The sequence below is a fragment of the Podarcis raffonei genome, chromosome 9 (assembly GCF_027172205.1).
Source record: "Podarcis raffonei isolate rPodRaf1 chromosome 9, rPodRaf1.pri, whole genome shotgun sequence".
In the NCBI taxonomy this organism is placed as follows: domain Eukaryota; kingdom Metazoa; phylum Chordata; class Lepidosauria; order Squamata; family Lacertidae; genus Podarcis; species Podarcis raffonei.
Window position 1 is genome coordinate 74399394 of NC_070610.1, and position 16246 is coordinate 74415639.

The 16246-nt window shown below is 47.2% G+C and overlaps 1 protein-coding gene across 1 annotated transcript in view; it reads left to right on the forward strand.

Moving 5' to 3' along the window:
- Window positions 1–3440: 3440 nt before the first annotated feature.
- ADRA1D (adrenoceptor alpha 1D) overlaps window positions 3441–16246 on the forward strand; it is a 64379-nt gene continuing 51573 nt past the window's right edge. Inside the window, exon 1 of the mRNA XM_053402060.1 lies at window positions 3441–5451. Within this exon, the coding sequence (XP_053258035.1) occupies window positions 4491–5451 (961 nt within the window). The 5' untranslated portion in view covers window positions 3441–4490. The remainder of the gene's footprint in view (window positions 5452–16246) is intronic.

Below are 16246 nucleotides of genomic sequence, written 5' to 3' on the forward strand. Positions count from 1 at the left end.
AACAAAAAAAAGTACCTCAACATTCTGAGAGTCACATGAATTCTTTGTCAGGGCTTAAAGCGACTGGAACAGTCCCAAGGGCTTTGTTCACCCCACCACTCCCACCCCACCCCAGCAGATTTGAAAAGAAAAGATACACAAATCATTAATCTACTTCTAAATGGTTTACAAGACATGCTGCAAAACCAGGCTTTTGAGTTTCCATGCAGCTTTCTTCTTAAGGAAAAACACACATAAACACACTATAAAAAAACCACCCTGGTGTTTGATAGAACCAGCCCTCATCTCTTTGCCAGAGGGTGCCTATGAGAACTGACTTCAGGAAAGGGAGAATGGAGGCCACAGTCCCTTCTGGACTACCTTCCAGAGACCACATGACACTGGTGGGTGGGGCCAGAAGCAAAAGTGGGTGGAGCAATTGATGCAATTGCTGTATTGCAGGCTGATTTCTACACCCACGCCTCTCTGTATCAAAGGAAGCAAGAAGCATTACCAGGGTCCCAGGGAGCCAAAGCCTTCAAAGAGGCTGCAGAGCAGGGCCACTAGGTGATGTGGCTGGGGAGAGTCCCAAGGGCCAGATGGTGAGGCTTGGGGGGCCATATTGATCCCCCCCCAGGCTTGAGGTTTCCCACCACTGTGTTGGAGCATGAAGACATCAGGCAGAGAAAGTCTGCCCAAAATATTTAAATTGGTGGTTAGATTGGTCTCAACTAGGGCCAGGGCCTTTTCAGTACTGGCCCCGACTTGGTGGAACGCTCTGTCAGAACAGACTAGGGCCCTGCGGGACTTGACATCTTTCTGCAGGGCCTGCAAGACAGAGCTGTTCTGCCTGGCCTTTGATTTGGACTCAGTCTGACGCTTATGTCTTCCCTCCCCTTACGGTTTTGATCTATGGGCTACTTTTAAAATGAGACTGCATTTTAAATTGAATTTTAACCTCGATTTTAAATTAGGTTCCCCCTCCCCCATTATGTTTCTATTGTAATTTTATTGGTGTTAGCCGCCCTGAGCCTGGCTCTGGATGGGGAGGGTGGGTATAATAAAATTTATTATTATTTCATCACCAGCTGCAATATAAGTGGACTATTAGGTACAGGGGTACCTCGGGTTAAGTACTTAATTCTTTCCAGAGGTCCGTTCTTAACCTGAAACTGTTCTTAACCTGAAGCACCACTTGAGCTAAAGGGGCCTCCTGCTGCTGACGCGCAGCCGGAGCACGATTTCTGTTCTCATCCTGAAGCAAAGTTCTTAACCCGAGGTAATATTTCTGGGTTAGCGGAGTCTGTAACCTGAAGTGTATGTAACCTGAAGCGTATGTAACCCGAGGTACCACTGTAATGTTAACAGTGCATAGAGGTGTAACGCCTAACTGGTTGTCCGAGTGCAAAACTGATGGTTCATATGTCTTTCTTATTTGGAAATGCTGGTGGGGCTGGTGGTACTTGGGAGTCCAACAAGTGGAGAACCACAAATGTGCTCCAACCCTTCAGCAGTGAGAGAGGAGTGGGTGACCAGGCAGATGAGTGCTCCCTTCCTTCCCATGAAATCTCGCAAGCAGTTGCCTGATCCATGGAAATGTGTGTTGCCCTGGTTGGTTGGTCAGCATCCGCCTGTCTTGGGAGGCAATGGAGGAGTGAAGTCAAACTGTTGGAAGGTTGCAGCGCCTGCTGTGGCTGCAGAGACCAATACAGGAGAGACATGTTTTGTTGCAGCTGGGGCAGAGGAAGGCGTCCGGTTGTGCTGCTGCAGGTGCACCATGGCGTTTATTCTCTCTGCGGTCTTCACAGCGGTCATTCCTCCTCCAGCCACTGCTATGGATGCACAACCTGGCTGTCTGTCTCCAGGCACTGTGGTCTTCTACAAGGGATTCCCACATGGTGGGGTTGATGCTGCCAGCCTTCATGTCATGTTCGCAAACATCTTTGTAGCTGGTGTGCCACGATTTGATTCCCCCCCCCTATACAATTTAACATATGCTTTTCTAGCCTTTCCTGTGCAACTGCACTAATTATTGAGGGGAAATATTGCTTTTGTGCAGCGTCACAGCTGACATTAAGCATATGACAAAATCTATATCAATTAGCAAAAAAAAAAAAAAAAAAAGAATGCCTTTTAGCAAAGCACAGCTCTCATTTGTTTAAATTTGCAGCTCCAAACTGAGAGAGCGTTCCACCATTTGGTCTGATGCACAGAAAAACAAGTTGAGAAACTTATCAAACTGGTGGGGACCTGGGTTCAAATCTCCGCTTCAGCCATGGAACTCACTTGGGTGACCTCAGCCACTTTCTCTCCCCCTAACCTACCTCACAGGGTTGTTGTGAGCATACAATGGGGAGGAAGAGAACCATGTACACATACCACCTTCAGCTCCTTGGAGGAAAGGTGGGATATAATAAAATAAATAAAAGCAAGTGCCAAAAATTTGAAAAGTGTCTAGCTCTGAGGCACCCTTTGAGCTTGACCCAAATGGTCCTTCTGGCCTCCCCAACCCAGATTGGTCTTGGGACTAGATGACTTGGGTCTCTAAGCACTCCATCCAAGAAAATGTTTGGGTGATGGGGGGTGCAGACCTCTGTGTGGTCACCGTCACATTGCAATCCTTTGTCACATTGAAATCTGAATCGCAGGCTGAAGTCAGTTGAAGGAGAGGATCAGAAACTCCCAGGTAAACAAGCAAACCAGCCGTTCCTGACTCTCCAGCATATGTTCACACGACCGTCTGGATGCGCCGGGAACAGCCTGCAACGGTGGGTTTGGCATCAAGCAGAACCCACGGACAAGATCTGCCTTTGGACATGCACTTACGCCTTTTTAAAAAAATTGTAAGCACAGGAGCTGCAAGGCTTAAATCGGCCGGCCTCCTCCCACGTAAAGCAAATCAAACAGGTTGCAGGGAGCCCCGCCGAGGTGATCATCCCAGAATAACGGCTTCTCTAATCAACACCGAGGGCTTTGCAATGGACCAGGAGCGCATTAGCGTTAGCGGCAGCTCCGTCGACCAGCCCTTTGCTGCTCTCTAGCGTCTCTCGGTCGCCTCGCCCAGGAAATGGAAATCCTTCAATGAAGCTATTTTCGGTACATAAATATATATATATATATATATCTTTAAGGGCCTCCCTCCCACCCACCCCCCACGACCCAGCGCGTTATCCAACCGCCCCCCGCGCGCTCCGTCCCTCTTTTTTAAAAATTAAGAGGAGTCTCTCCTCTGCCTCCCTCCCGCCTCTCCTGCGCGCGGTTGGCCACCCACCCTCGCTGCCAAACTTGCAGAGCCAGCCCCTCCGGCCACCCTACGCCGGCAGAAGGATGCCACAAGCCCTCTAGGAGGAGTTGAGGAAGGCGACTTGCTGGATTTCGCTGCTGCTGCGCCGTAGATCTCGCTGCAGAGAGAGAGGGAGAGAGATTGACAACCCGGGAGACGCCGAGCGCGCAAAGCTCCCCAGGACGCAGCCTACTTTTGCTCCTCTGGCTCCCCAACCGCCACTTCTCTCCCGCTCCGATTGGAGGGGGCTCGGATTTAGCTGCAGAGGCACCGGCAACGTCTTCCCCGCCGTTCCCCTTTTCTCTCCCTCCGCGCTCCTGCGTCGCATCCTCTGGACCGACAAGCTGGAAGGATGTCCGGGAAACTGTCAAGCAGCCGGCTCTGGACACTGACGACGACGCGACGCTTGCGCCCAGCTCGGTCCTTCTTCCCAAAGCCTCCGCAGCCAACGCATCTTCCTGGATGAAGGACCCTCGATGGGGGAAACAAGCGGGGGGCCGACAGGAGTTATTTAAAGGAGTGATTTGCTGCCTTCTCACCCCCGGTCCCAATTTTCTGTTTTATTTTTTATTCCCACCCCCGCACCCCCGCGTACAGAGGTTGTTGCTGCTCAGCCTTTTTACAAGGGACTTTTGCAAACGCGCGCGCGCGTTGGAGAGGTGCAAGGAGGAACGTCAAATACTTTTTTATCTTATTACTGAGTGGAGGAGGTGGCTGAGGACGAAGGGGACAGCTCAGGGACCGCACACACGAACACACCTGATGGACAGAGAGGTGAGAGGGGGGAGGGAGGGAGGGAGGTGAAAGAGGTACCCCGCGCAGCATTGTCGCGGGAGGAGAGAGAGAGAAAGCGGTTTCCTTGAGATCCAGCACCTTTGCAAGATGATTTTGCTGCTCATGTGTGTGTGCAAGAAGTGAGAAGAGTAGGGACACAACAGCATCCCTGGTGGCGTGCAGTGACGTGGATAGAGGTCCACCTTTGCAGGAAACGATGGTGTAAAAAAAAAAAAGGATTGCAGAGGAGGAGAGATATAAGTGGGAGGAAACTCCTCGTGTGCAAAAAGAGAGACTTTTTTTCTCTCTCTTGGGAGTGTGGAGTTCAAAATCATTATAGGTGATTCTGGGGATGGTACCAGGGAGAGAGTGAGCCATGCCTGTTGCTCATCTCCTAGGCACCTCCATCACGCTCAACCCATCTCCCATGGAGACTGGCCCCTTTTGAAAAAGAATGACTTTCCCTGACCGGATTAATGCCAGCTTGAATGGGAACCACACGGGAGAAGAAGCCGAGGGGGTCAACGGGTCCTGGGCAGGGGGGGGTGTTGACCCCGACAACAGCACCTCCTTGGCACTGAGGTTGACCTTGCAGTCGGTGGGCGTGGGGGTCTTCCTCGCCCTCTTCATCCTCTCGGCCATCGTGGGCAATATCCTGGTCATCCTCTCGGTAGCCTGCAACCGTCAGTTGCAGACGGTGACCAACTACTTCATCATCAACTTGGCCATTGCTGACCTGCTGCTCAGCACCACTGTCCTGCCCTTCTCGGCCACCTTGGAAGTTCTGGACCTGTGGATCTTTGGCCGCATCTTCTGCGACATCTGGGCGGCGGTAGACGTCCTCTGCTGTACCGCCTCCATCATGAGCCTGTGCATCATCTCTGTGGATCGGTACATCGGGGTCAAATACTCGCTCAAGTACCCCACCATTATGACCGAGAAGAAGGCGGTCATTATCCTAGTGGTGGTCTGGCTCTCTTCCATGGTCATCTCCATTGGGCCCCTCTTGGGCTGGAAGGAGGAGCCGCCCGAAAACGACGAAACCTGCAGCATCACGATGGAGCCGGGCTACGCCATCTTCTCTTCGCTCTTCTCCTTCTACTTGCCACTCATGGTCATCCTGGTGATGTACTTCAACATCTACGTGGTGGCAAGGAGGACCACCAAGAGCTTGGAGGCCGGGGTCAAGAAAGAGCGTGGGAAGTCCATGGAAGTGGTGCTCAGGATCCACTGCCGCAGTGTCCTCGAGGACTCCCTGGCCGCCAGCACCAAGGGCAAAGGGCACACCTTCAGGAGCTCTCTCTCAGTGCGCCTCTTGAAGTTCTCCAGGGAGAAGAAAGCGGCCAAAACTCTTGCGATCGTTGTCGGGGTTTTCATCCTCTGCTGGCTGCCTTTCTTTTTCGTGCTGTCGTTTGGTAAGTGAGGCACCTTGACTTCTCTTGTGCGATGTTCACGTGATGCGAGTTCTCTTTTACATGACATCTGTCTTCTCTTCTTACATTGCATCTGTCTTCACTTTTATATTTTTATATGTGGTGTGTTTTAATGGTCCTGACTTTATAGATAGATATTTTAAAGTATATTGCTTACTGTTACATCTTATTTATGATACTTTAAAAAAATGTTTTATTGTACATTGCCCTGAGCTTCTTTAGAGGAAGGGTGATCCAGCAATGTGATTAATAAATTGTGAATTCCAGTTGCTCCTCAAGGGTGAACTTTACAACCTTGTTAAGTCTACTTTTCTAGGTTCCCTTAGAAATAAAATAGGCTGGCAGTGGGGATAACTATCAGCCAATGTGGGCCATCCAGTAAACCTTGAATCCCATTAGATACTCTGGATAGCTTCTTATTATCATTACATTTTGGCCTTGCCACCCCACCTGTCCAATTAAGCCAGCAGTGGCCTCCCTTGCAGGGCTGTTGTTGTTTTGACCCCACAGAATATAGCTGCTCAGAGGCTAGATGAGAAGAGGACAATTCTTTATTTAATTTCCTTATTTGAAACGTTTCTGTCCACCTGCAAGTGAGAAAACACAATCATCACCAAGACCCAACTGCTTGTATATAAAAAAGTACATTGATATCCCATAGTAACAATGTCCCACACGGACATCAATATAATCGTACAAAGTTATATATAATTTTCTCATGTTACAATGAGCCATACAATCAGAAAAGTAGCCATATTACAGAGTACTGGTACTTGTCAACTAATTGACTGAAAATGCAAATTTTAAACCATGCTTATATATGACTTGAGTGGCATCCAAACACTCACTGCCAATCTCATCCTAGGCGCTTCGTAGGAAAATCAGACCCATTATTCCACTGAGCTCAGCAATGTCTATATTAAATAGAAGAGCTTGTCTGGGGTTCTAGGTAGGCAGCCTTTCCCAATCCTACCTGAAGAAGCCAGGGATTGATTCTGGCTCTGCCACTGAGCCACAGTCAGTCCCAAACAAAAGCAGCTGCCTTACCCCGTGTCAGACCATTGGTGCACCTAGCTGGCTGGCAGTGGCTCTCCAAGGCTTCCCACCAGGAGATGCTGGGGATTGAACCAGGAACCTTCTGCATGCAAAGCACCGAACTACCACCCTTCCCCTAATCTGCCTGGCAGGGTCATGCTACAGATAGGAGGCGGTTCTCTTTTTCGAAGCACCACTCAGCAACCGGTGATTCATGCTCATTTGAAAGCAAGAAGCACCCATCAAATTTGCCCGAGAGCTCAAGCCCCTTGATGTTGACTACTCCAAGGACTGTGGTGGAATGGGGAGTGGAGAATACCCAGCAGTTTGCTGATGTGGCTGCACTGCACATCGGAAGGTGCTTCTCCCAAGATCCTTTGCAGCCATGCAAAGGATTCCGGGACACCAGGCACTCAGCTGTGTGGAAATCCAAGAGAGGTGCCCAGGTATCTTCTTTGCAAAGGCAGGCATCGCTCAGATTGCAACCAGATTCCTGGTACCCTTGACCAATATCGCTGCCTCCCCTGTGAAATATGACAATGAGACTTTCCCTCTTCGTTCTGACTCAGAGCAGTCTTTCCAAAGTCACCTGGTACAGACAGGCTGTTGATTTGTTAGTCTCACCCATGCTACAAAGCTAAAACAGTTGGTTTCCACCATCAGGAAGATGCCTCCCCACAGACCCTGCCAGGCAAAGCCCTACCTATTACACCCCTGCCCCACCCAAGGGAGCCCATTGGTAGCTAAATGGAATCTCTCTGCTCAAAGTCAACAGTGGAAAACAACAGTGAAACTTTTAGTAATATGTTTCCCAGTGGCATTTGCCTGGGTTTGGACTCAGAACTCCTCCAAGCAACCTGCTTACTGAGCCATTATCCTTCATGCAGAGATGAGACTCTCTCTATTCTTTATTGCACATTGGTTCTGATATGTTAGTGGGGAGGTTATATGACGAGTGTCCATTCTGTATTCATCCCACTTTGCTTTTGAAGTGGTGGTTTCTATTAATCATTTCTTTAGCTCACACTTTTCCTTGTCTCTTTCCTCACTGCAAAAAAAGAAAAGTCTGCTTTTGTTTTGTTTTCAAAGTGGATTTCTTGAGCCAGGGCAACAGAGCACTTCAATCCAATCTACCAAAATTTCCTGGTATGTTTTTGAGAATTATTTTGCTCATAGAATTATGGCATTCTGAAGGCAGCCTAGATAGAGGACTGGACCAGAGAGAGAGAGAGAGAAGGGACTTTCCCAAGGCCACAAAGTGAGTGTGAGGCAAAGGTGGAGTCTGACTCAAACAAAAACAAATCTCCCTTTCAGAAAATAGACATGCCTATCCCAATATTTTCTGCAATCACACAGTATGACATGCTAAAAATGCTCCTCTTCTCTCCGCCATCAGAAAGTCAATCACTGCAGATCCAAAAATAAATTTAGGAGGCTGGCAGGATCATTACCTTATTCCATCCCACTGTTTGCTATGATGCTAATAGGGAGCTTCCATGCTTAGAAGCAGTCTACCCTAGAATGCTTTTATTTATCTCTTTGCTTTCAAGCATATTCAACACCTTTTCATATCAGTTTCAAAAGGAACTTGCAAACTAAAGCTGTGTGCACACTCCTGTTTGCTATGTATCCAGTATGCTGCCACTGCTGGTTTAGGAACCGGGGTACACATGAACAATAGCCACAATCCATATCTATTCTGTATATATCCTACTGTTTCTTAGGAAATGCTGTTCTTTGATGCATTTCTTCTGTGCAAATGGAGGAAAAGAGCAAGCTAGCTGGGGAAGGGCTGTAGCTCAGTACCTCTCTGTTGCAAGGAAACCTATAAGAACTGTAGAAGCAGACTGGGAGAAACTCTCTTCATTTCTTTTACTTTTTTGTATGCTAAATTCTAACCCTCGTGATTCGTGGATAAGCAAAGAGGAAGCAATTATTCATCGTGTCCACAGATGATAGAAAAATATACAATGGTTTTAAAATTATAAAAAGGGGATGGTTGGATTAAACTAGAGAGGAGACGACTGTCTAGCCCGTCAATCCACTGCTCCCTGTGTCCGGTTTGTCAGAGACAGATTTAGGACAGCGCAGCCGGTTCTGCCATGCTGGGTGCCAAGCCTAGGGGGCACTGCAGGAGATCACAACTATGACATAGTGAATGGAGCAGAACAGAAGGCGAGAGGCATGGAGGGGCTCCGAATTTTGGGCTTTTAGAGGGCGCAGCTGAAATTTGAAGTCCGAAGTTCACCCTTCATGGGGAACCTGTGGCTCTTCCCATGTTGCTCAACTCCAGCTCCCATCAACCCCAGCCAGCATGGCCAAGCATGATGGCAGCTGTAGTCCAGCAATATTGGGAGGACCACTGATTCCCCATCCCTGGTCTAGGCTGACCAGAGGCTCCTTACTGGGTGTCTTTCCTAGCCCTACGTGGTGAAGCCCAGGATCAAACCTGTGACCTTCTACATGGAAAGCAGAGGCACCGCCACAGAGCTATGGCCTCTCCCCGTTGTTTGTAGGAGTGGATAACTGCCTCCAATCTAACCATGGTTTGCAAATCTACCCACAGCTGAGCTTTAGACATAGGAATCTGCTTTAAACCAAGGAAGGCCGTTCGTTTATCTTGCCCAGTGTTAGCTGAACTGACTGGCAGCATCTTCCCAGGGTTCTCTTCCATGAATTTGTCCAATCCTCTTTTAAAAGCCATCTGCGTTGGGGGTCATGACTGCCTCCTGGGGAAATGAGTTCCATAGTTTAATTATGTACTGCATAGCTGCGGTGCTCTGTTGTTTCCTGCTCAAGGTCTGTCCTGCAGCAAGTTGTTCCTGGGCACCAACCCAGCCTAGATGGCCATTGCGGTCCTTTCCAACTCTATGATTGGATTTTTTTATGATCCGATAAATCCCAGCGTGTGGATGAGCCACAATGTGCAGCTGTGGCCATGAGTCCACCTGATGAGTCTCATGAGACCAGGGCCCTGCGGGATCTGATTTCTTTCTGCAAGGCCTGTAAGACAGAGTTGTTCCACCCGGCCTTTGGCTTGGAATCAACTTGATCCCCTTCCCCTCTTTCCTTTTTCCTTTCTCTTTCTGTGATGGAACTCCTATTTGGGGACTTCCCTGGCTTTTTTCTGGCCCGCGTAGGACCAGTCTGGATAGTTGGCCTTGGTGAAGATTTGACATTATCATCCCCCAAAAGTTTTTGATTTGAGTTTCTACTGAAATGAGGCTGCATTTTAATGTTGTATTTTACTCTTGTTTTTAAGTTGTATTTTAATCAATTGTTTTTATACCTGGTGTTAGCCGCCCTGAGCCCGGTCTTGGCTGGGGAGGGCAGGGTAGAAATAAAATTTATTAATATTATTATGCATCTTGGCATGTGTTATCCCCAGGAAAGGAGCTGGGTTGCAAAATCTCCTATATAACATCGTCCTCATCAACAACAACTAGGCTGAGCTATTTGGAGAGCTTGCAGAATCTTTTCTGGTGCCTTCTGCGGAAAGTTTGAAATGCCACCTGTGAAGGTTGCTTTTTGCCTTGATGGGTATCTGTAACAGGAGCCGCTTCCCTCCCAACCCCACAGATTCTCTGCTCCCCAGAGTAATGATGCAGTCATCAAGAAGTACCTGTGCAATTAATCAAGACAAGTTTGCCTGGCTAATGAGGCAATTTGGAAAAGCTGTTTGTTCAACAAGGGAGAAATGGCTGATTAGTTGGTGGTCTCCTTTTCCTCCCTGCCTTGGGGGTTAAAGACTGCTGCCTTTGCACCGCTGTAAGGGGCACTCAGCATTCCTGTGAAATGACATACTGTATGCAAAAATTATCATTTAGATTTACCTTGATTTTAGTCCCATAATGAGCAGGTTGCCTGTGCTGGTGGACTCTGTACACATCTCATTCTCGCGCCTCTGTCTGATTCCACTTATTGCTATCAACCTTCCAAGAAGTCTGCTAGCCTCTAAAAGGGGCATATTTTTAGCCCGGTTGCTTATAAGCTATTTGGAAAGGCTAAAGAAAGAGTGAATCTATACTTAACTCAGATGATGGGGGGATAGGGTTTTGGAACATGCCATATCAAATGGCAGGTGGGTGCTGATTTATTTATTTTTAAGAACTTGGCTTCTAAAAAGCTAGCACCTAAACCTTTATCCTTGGTGTTCTAGTTGTCTGCATGCAGGGAGTTTTCTGCATTCAGAAATGGAACTCAGCTGTATTCTGAACTGGCATAGTCCACAGAATTCATCCACTTCAGTCGGCTACCTAATGTGAGGAAGGGCCATGACTCAATGGTGGAACATGTACCATAAATTCAGAATGCATAGATTCAATCCCCAACACCGCTCTCCTCTTTTCCAGGCTAAACATACCCAGCTCCTTCAACCGTTCCTCATAAGGCTTATTTTCCAGGCCCTCCTCTGCACACAATCCACCTTGTCTAAATCCTTCTGAAATTGTGGTGCCCAGAACTGGACACAGTATTCCAGGCGTGGTCTGATCAAGGCAGAATAGAGCCGGACTATTACTTCCCTTGATCCCTTGATCTGGACACTAGACTTTGGTTGATGCAGCCTAGAATAGCATGAGCTTTTTCTTCTGCTGCATCACCCTTGTTAAGCTTGTGGTCCACCAAGACCCCTAGATCCTTTTCACATGTACTACTAGTAAGCCAGGTGCCCTCCATCCTATATTTCTGCATCTGGTTCATCCTGCCTAAGTGCAGAACTTCACATTTGTCCCTATGTATAATGTATAGTTGACCTATATATTACAAAGAAAAGGTGGCAAAATGAGTTGCTAGAATTCTGGACTGCGTGATTTCAGAATGCAAAAGGGTTGTTGTTGATGATGATGATGATGATGATGATTATACAGTGGTACCTCAGATTAAGAACTTAATTCGTTCCAGAGGTCCATTCTTAACCTGAAACTGTTCTTAACGTAAAGCACCACTTTAGCTAATGGGGCCTCCAACTGCCGCCGTGCCGCCAGAGCACGATTTCCATTCTCATCCTGAAGCAAAGTACCCGAGGTACTATTTCTGGGTTAGAAGAGTCTGTAACCTGAAGTGTCTGTAACCTGAAGCATCCGAAACCCAAGGTACCACTGTACTGCCCTATACCCACAGGTCTCAGGGCAGTTCACAAGATAAAATGGCACAGTGTGGCTCATAATATTGCATCACCCGCTGCCTGTTGCACAGTTTTTCTACATGCAAGGGAGCTTTTTCCATTTGAGGAGTCCGGGGGTGGATGGAGGAGACAGATGACAACATTTATATGGCAGGCGCATCTTAAGCAGATGTCAGTGTCAATGGGATGTTCCTTAATTATGCAGATGGGCATGTTTAAATTCCTAGAAACCCTTGTAAATCTCTGATGAAGCCATAAGGTAGCCCATTCCCTTCTCTCAAGAGGGGCAGAGTGTCCTATCTGGGCATGGACCAGGAGCGAGTGCAGCAGGCCAAACATCTGGTAACTTGTAAGCTTTTAATTGAAAAAGAAAGAAAGAAACGGGGGAAGCAAGGTTGTCCGGAATCTTTATTGCTCCATTTCACGTTCCCTGGGATATATTTAACAGGGACATTTTTATCAGATAGAATAAGAGATAAAAAGTGACTAGGCTATTTTTACACAGTCCGGCGGAGCGGACATGACTCAGCGTTTACCTATCTGGAATAAGGATTAAAGGATCTGAGTTGGTGGAAATGAAGAGGCCACAGTTGGCTGGAAAACCAAACAGCGAGAGAATTGGAAGTGGTCCAGTCGCTTGTGCCCCAGGTTCTCTATGGCTTTTCTGTCTCTGCATCAGCCTGATAGATGCAGGAAATGCCAGCTCAGCAAGGATCAGGTGATGCAAGCGGCCCAATAAGATTCTTCCTGGTCCTATAAAACATCTGGCATTGGCATGGTTGCTCTGATCTCTGGGTGAATGTGTGGAGGTTTAAGTTAAGGCCAGCCGATATGGTCCCCTCTCCGTATATTCTTCATGTGTCTCTTCCATGGGAGGTCTGGAGGGTGGCAACACAAGAACAGGGCCTTTTCTGCAGTGGCTCCCTGTTTGTGGAATGGTTTGGTTGGTGCCTTCATTATACACCTTTAGGCACCAGGCGAAAACGTTCCTCTTTAACTAGGTCTTTGGCTGATTGAAATTCATTGCCCTTGGGGAGGCAGGGTTTACTGGGTTGTTTTTGTTTTTATCATGTCTTTTGTGTTTTTAGGTTGTGATTTTATGCTGTAGCCAACCAGAGACCTCCAAGTTAGGGCTGTATACAAATTTAAATATAGTGGACCCTCGGCTTACCAGAGGGTAATGTAAACTTCGGGTTGCGAAAGCGGCAAACCCGGAAGTATTTTTCCGGGTTTTGCCGCTCGTGCATGCGCAAAAGTGCTAAACCGCACCATGTGCATGCGCAGCAGCGATCCTCCAATTGTGAATTCATCGGGATGCGGCCGGACCTCCGGAATGAATCCTGTTCACAACCGGAGGTACCACTGTAATAATAACAACAATAACAGCATCCAGTGAACATGTCAGCAAAAACATGGGTTTTTTTCTCATTCTCTCTCTCTCTCATTCACTCTCTCTGCCTGTCAACGATGAACTAGCCAGGCCATCAGCTTACTGTTCAGGATTAATGCTGCTTATCTTTTCTAATATTACTTGTGGATGGCTTAGAGAAGGGGTTAAGGGCCATGACTCAGTGACAGAACATCTGCCTTGCATGCAGAAGCCCCAGGGGCAATCTCTGGCATCCCCAAGCAGGGCTGAGAGTGAACACCGCCAGACACCATGGAGAGCTGCTGCTGGCCAGTGTAGACAATACTAAGCTAGATGGACCTGTGATCTGACTTGCTGTGATGCAGCTTCTTGTGTTGCAGGAGATCTCACTGTCTTTGAGTGTTCCAGATGCATGTTAAGAAAAGATGCTAGATAGGAGCATCGTAGGCGAGGGTGCAAGCTCTCCTCCCCACCCCAGATCACTGTACTAAGTGTCTTCCATGAGTCTTCTGAAGCAGGGAGCCACCTGTACACATAGAAGCTTCAAAGCATGGGACTGCTTTGAAAGAGGGTTCGACAAGCTCTTGGAGGAACTAATGGCTATTCTTTCTTTTCTTTTTTTCTTTTTCAATTTTTTTTAATTCAACATTAAAACAAAAATTTTTATCCAGAAACATATTATCCTTATTTCTCCTCCTACTTTTCCTCCCTCCCTCCCCCCACCCTCCCACACAAAACCCACCCACACCCCGGCTTCCCTCAGTTCCAGTCTTTGATTTCTGTAAGAATGCTGTTTTCTGCATGTTACACAGTTGTATAGATCCTCAAACTATTTAGGTGATTATTATCAATAAAAAGTTTGTGAAGGAGCCCAGTTCACTTTGTTGCATCTTCAAATACTTTGTAAAGGGTTCCCATTCATCTTTAAAGTCACAGTTATCCTTGTCCCGTAACTTATATGTCAGTTTTGCCAGTTCTGCATAGTCCATCAATTTTTCTTGCCATGATTCTTTAGTTGGGGTTTCTTCAGTCTTCCATCCTTGTGCTCTTAGAACTCTCACGGCCATTGTTGCATACATGAAGATGTTTTTCAGCTTTTTTGGCACGTCTTTCCCTATAATCCCTAACAAAAATGCTTCAGGTGAGAAGCTAATGGCTATAAACCCGGATGGATATGTTCTGCCTCCACTATCGGAAGTAGCTTTTTCTTCTTCTTTGGCGATCACTCATAGCTGAATAAGATTGTTTTCATGAACATGGTCTTAACAGAGAGTCCGTAAGTGACTGTGGAGGCCAATTCTGGAGCCACACATCCTTCCACAGTGGGGACAGAGGTTTCCAGGCGGGAGTTGATCACGGTGTGGATTTGCCAAGCGTGCCTTCCTCTTAGCACGTTTCTCCCTTGCGTCCTGAGTTCGAGTGTCTTCAAAGCCCATGACACCTTTGGTAAAGGCTGTTCTCCAATTGGAGCACTCACAGGCTAGTGTTTCCCAGTTGTTGGTGTTTATACTACATGTTATGTACTGACGTTCTCACCCTGGGCCAGCAGGGGGATACTGTAGATAGTTTTCACTCAGGTCCACATATGCAAATAAGGAATTGAAAGTGACATTCAATGATTGGATAGTTACAGAAAGTTGTTACTGTTGCCTTGTAGTTGAGCTCTATATAAGCAGGTTGGCTGAACCCTTCCAGTTCAGTTCAGTTCTGGCCTGTGAATAAACAAGAGCTGTCTGAAGAATCGCTGTGTCGTCTGATATGTTCACCCACAACTTAACACTACATTTTTTTAGATTTGCCTTGAGAGAGTCTTTAAACCTCTTTTGTTGACCACCAGCATTACGCTTTCCATTTTTAAGTTCAGAATAGAGTAGTTGCTTGGGAAGACGATAAACAGGCATCCACACAACATGACCAGTCCAAGGAAGCTGATGTTGAAGCTGGAGGTAGCGTGCTCTTGAGCACCAGTGGCTGGAAACTACAGGGAGCAGGACAGCTTCTGTTGCAGTCAGGTCCTGTTTGCAGACTTCCCATAACGGGCATCTTGTTGGCCACTGTGAGAACAGGATGCTGGACTAGGTGGACTATTGGCCTGATCAAGCAGCTGTCTTCTTGTGCTCTGATGACGTCACCCCATGGGTCAGGGAGCAAAGACTGCCTGCGCTTGAAACAACAAAAGCATCACGGCGCTTTTGAAAATAAACAGAATTTATTTGTCGTTCTGCCGGCAGCTGAAGACCTCCTTATTGCAATAGGCTTTGGGGAACTGGCTGCTTTTAATGAAAGGGCTGGTGCTGTGCTGTTTTCATTGTAATTATCTGCAATATCGCATAGACTAATAGAAACGTAGAGCTGGAAGGGACCACGAGGGTCATCTAGTCCAGCCCCCTGCAATGCAGGAATCTTTGTGCCCAATGTGGGACTCGAACCCGCAACCCTGGGGTTAAGAGTCTCCAGCTCTACCAACTGAGCTATCCCTGATGCGCTGACCCAACACAAGGTGGGTTAATGTTCTTTTAGGTGGGGAGGTGCAGCTGGTGCAATCCAGCTTCTGATTCTGCCATTGTTTACCTGTCCAGTATTCCCTTTGTGTGTGTTTTTAATTGACTCTGCTGGAACAAATAGAATTATCCAACACACTAATTTATTCCCACCATCTTCAGGAATGAAAAGAAAGGGGGCTGGGATGATAAACAGGAAAGCTTCTGAGCCACTCAAGTGATGGTGCCTGTAGAGTTTTAATTGTGAAGCTGTTCCCCGGAGTGGATATATATTCTCTCTCTTAAAGCCCAGCATTGTTGCAGAAATAGACTCAGAAGGACTCAGAAGGGCTAAGCAGCCTGAATTTACAGCCTGCCACCTGAAAGGGGACTTTTATTTGATGGAGGTATTGTGCCCAAAGAAATATAGCTTGTCATCAAAGCCATTTGTTGTCCTGTGCTTTGGAAACAGAATGTCCCCCTTTAAAATGTTTTACACTGAGCCATCCACTCTGGAAGGGAGCAATTAAATTAAATTTGGGGACTATTGCATGGTATATTAATTCCTGATTATACCCCAGTGAGCCGAGAAATAGCGAAAGTTGGTTGGAAAGCTTAGGATGGGAAGGAAGTTGCTTAAGGCACCTATAATAAGGCAGGCTTATTTATACATACCTTTTCCTAAGCATAGAAAGCGTTTTGGGCCATCCTTCCCCAACCCGGTGCCCTCTGATCTGAGCCAGCACAGCCTCATTGCAGTCAAAAACA